General features: G+C 36.8%; 1 protein-coding gene across 1 annotated transcript; it reads left to right on the plus strand.

Moving 5' to 3' along the window:
• The first annotated feature begins 381 nt into the window (after nucleotides 1–381).
• Nucleotides 382–3359, plus strand: LOC107776957 (expansin-A1-like). Its single transcript, XM_016596916.2, has 3 exons — nucleotides 382–783; nucleotides 906–1227; nucleotides 1583–3359. The coding sequence occupies exons 1-3, from the start codon at nucleotides 642–644 to the stop codon at nucleotides 1890–1892; spliced, it is 774 nt and encodes a 257-aa protein (XP_016452402.1). The 5' UTR covers nucleotides 382–641; the 3' UTR covers nucleotides 1893–3359.
• Nucleotides 3360–3730: the final 371 nt, after the last annotated feature.

A 3730-nucleotide genomic window follows, 5' to 3' on the forward strand; every position in this document is an offset into this window, starting at 1 on the left:
CCACGGTACAACATGTGAGACCGACTCCGTACACTTAACTTTCTCCGGAAACTATGACAAACGGGTCACATCTTTGTTGCTAAGGTATAACTCATATCTGGTAGAGAAAAGAATGAGCTCATAGTATTATTAGACTTGTAAGACAAGTAAATAGGACTTCACCAACATGCATGTGCATTAATACGAGAATGATGGGACTAATTAAAGAATGTAAAGTCAAAGCAAAGACATGTGAGTTTGCATACAAATTCAAGGCAAAAATTATATTTTATGTCGCAAGTGAGATGCTAGTCTTATGTTTCATAATAGAATTGAGATGAAATATAGAACGATTCACGGCTTATCTTTTGCGAAAACAATGTGGACTTTGAGGGGAAGGTGACGAACGTGGGAATAATTGAATGAGGTTCTCAGCTGATAGGGAGAATTCAATTTCAATATAGAAAACAAATTGTTTTTCTCTCAGCCACCTCACCCCCACTTGCACTGATTGCATGTGAGGTGGTTGCATTAAACAAAACTGAGCTCCTATTTAAGTAGCAGCTACTTTTCTTGGTTAACCCATCAAATTATTAGAAACTCATCCCAATTCCATTTCCTCAATTTTATTTCTTCTTTTGCTACTTGCATCTACAAAGGAAATGGCCAAATGTGGCATTCTTGCATTGGGTTTCATAATTGGTTTCTTTAGCCTTTTCTTCAATGCAACTGCTTTCAAAGCTTCTGGATGGATGAGAGCTCATGCCACCTTTTATGGTGGGGCTGATGCTTCTGGCACAATGGGTAAGTACCAATATTTTCCAAACTACTCAACCTTTACCATATTATATCAACTATTTACGTATAACCTCAAACTAGTTCAGGTCGACTATATGAATATAGTATTTTTGTGTAACGTGCGGCAGGGGGTGCTTGTGGATACGGCAACTTATATACAACAGGGTATGGAACTAGAAGTGCAGCATTGAGCACTGCCCTGTTCAACAGTGGAGGATCTTGTGGGCAATGCTACAAGATCATCTGTGACTACAAAGCAGAACCGCGCTGGTGCAAGAAGGGAGTATCTGTTACCATCACTGCCACAAACTTTTGCCCACCAAATTATGCCCTTCCTAGCGACAACGGAGGCTGGTGTAACCCCCCTCGTCAACATTTTGATATGGCTCAACCTGCTTGGGAAAAGATTGCCATTTACAGAGGTGGCATTGTCCCTGTAATCTATCAAAGGTAGAATAAAGCTTTCATTCAATAATAGTTTTGCTTGGATTTAAGGTTCTTGCTTGAACAATAACAATACTAAAGATGAGTCTAACATCTATACACGGACAGCTATAAGAATTTTTACACTATCAAATCACATATACATGTAACCGTCCATAAAAGTGGAATAGTAACATATAAAATCAGGCATGTTAACAGCTATAAATATGTGCACTTGACAGTTATGTGCACTTGCACTTTCAATGACTTAAAAGTTACAACTTATTAGTTCAACTACGGACATGATTCTTGGCAGTTATTATAAAGTTATTAAGGAATTTGCTAAATTGACAAAGTGTGCGTTTCTTGCTTTCTGGAGCAGGGTTCCTTGCAAGAAGCATGGTGGAGTTAGATTCACAATCAATGGAAGGGATTATTTTGAGCTAGTCTTGGTAAGCAATGTAGGAGGGGCTGGATCTGTTCGATCTGTTCAAATCAAAGGCTCAAGAACAAACTGGATGACGATGTCTAACAACTGGGGAGCCAATTTTCAATCCACTGCTTATCTCAATGGACAATCCCTGTCCTTCAGGGTCACTGCAACAGATGGTGTCACAAAAACATTCCTAGACATCGTTCCAGCCAATTGGCGATTTGGGCAGACATTCTCAAGCCCCACTCAGTTCTCGTAAAGAAAAAGCTCAAGGAAGAGGATTTTAGAGTTCTTTTGTTCATAGGCAGTGGTGTGCTTAGATATTTTACCAGAAGCAGCCATGCCCTCTTTTCTGTTTTTCTTTTTTGTTTTTTGCTTTAACATAAGAAGAAATGATGGAAATGTATACTTCCAATTATTAACATACCCTTGTCCACAGAAGATTAATGATACTGTTTCTCTTTTTGTAGGTCTTTCATTTTATGCATGGTTTTCTTTATTTGTCTGGTGTAAAACAAATTGTGCCATTTTTACTTGCCCCTCAAATTGAATCTCAGACAACGAAAATATGGAAGGAAATCAAATCAAAATGAAGCAATTTGTGCTACTCAGCAATGCACCAAAATTAAAATAGCGGACAATAGTCTAAAGAGACATACACTGAAGAACCTATAATTTGTGTTAAACTAAAGATAATTACCATGGTATGATTTAATGGGCGATATTGGCAAAAGAAAGAGTCTGCATAGTTGGTGATATCTTTAATGCAACAACACCAGATATTGGACAAGTTGGTGGATGTTCTTTGTTAACAGTTACCTGATAACATAAAACTTAATATTTCTACTCAAGCAAGCAAGAACAATGGAGTAGGAATCAAACATTGACAAAATAACAGAGTCGACAATAAATTCAGGAAATCACATATAATCAGTTCTGAGATTCGAAATCAATTTAACCGTTCCTACTCCAACCACATTATTACCAACTGAAAGACTCACAGTCTCAAAACTTTTAAAATAAAAAAAGGTCCCGACAATTCTTGAATCCTAAATGGTCATCAACAACGAGCTTCAATGTCTGTAAGTTGATTTCAGGTCAAAGCAAACAAGGAAATACAATTGACAAAATAACATAGCAGACATAAATTCAAGAAATGGCATATAATCAGTACATATTAATCCTAAATTCCGAAATTCAAAATCAATTCCTGCTTAACCACATTGCCAGTTGAAAACACTCAGACTCCAAATTCTTAAAATAAAAGAAGCATCGGATACTTCTTGAATTAGCATAAATGGCCAGCAACAACGAGCTTAAATTTTTGTGACTTGAATTTAGGGTTTCGGCGAGAACTACAAACATGGACCTATTTTCAAGTCAAAGCAAACAAGGAAGTCATAATTGAAGCCTAAATCGTTCAACTCTATGGTCTCAATAGCCAATTTGAGATTCTAAGCTCATAAATCCAATTAAAAATGCTGAAAATGCATCTAAATTAAAACATCAAACAAAATGCGCAGCAAGATGCAATCAAATTTCATTAGCAAGACATAGAGAACGCAAATCTACACCTTACTTAAGCATAGAAAAAGCAGAAGAAGGAAAACCAGACTGCTACTGCAGGAATTAGTTAAGCGGGGAAGGCAAAAACAGGCAATTAAAAATTTATCAAAGGAATTTTCTTTTTTTCCTGGGAGTGGGTGGTTTGGGCGGGAGGGCTGGACTTAGGGCAAAAATCGGGAACATAAGCAGGCGGGGATTTGCATATATAGCCAGTTTTAGGGTCATCATTCAAGTATACAATTTTTGCGTAAGACACAACTTAAGGTAGTTTTAGTTTGAAGTGCGGTTAATTTTCGCGTGCACTAAAGACTTTTTTAGTCCGAAGTGCCAAAATTATACTTAAGACTTAGTGCAGCTAATTTTTACATGCACTTTTAAGACTTTTTAGTCTAAAGGGCAAATTGCCCGAAACAAAAATTTATTCTTTGAATTTAAATAATCCAACGTATGATTCAACACCCAAATCTACTCCAAATAAGCTCAAATTTGAAACATAACTTTCAAATATCATAAAGAACAAACCCCAATCAT

Source organism: Nicotiana tabacum, chromosome 1, assembly GCF_000715075.1.
Source record: "Nicotiana tabacum cultivar K326 chromosome 1, ASM71507v2, whole genome shotgun sequence".
Taxonomy (NCBI): Eukaryota; Viridiplantae; Streptophyta; class Magnoliopsida; order Solanales; family Solanaceae; genus Nicotiana; species Nicotiana tabacum.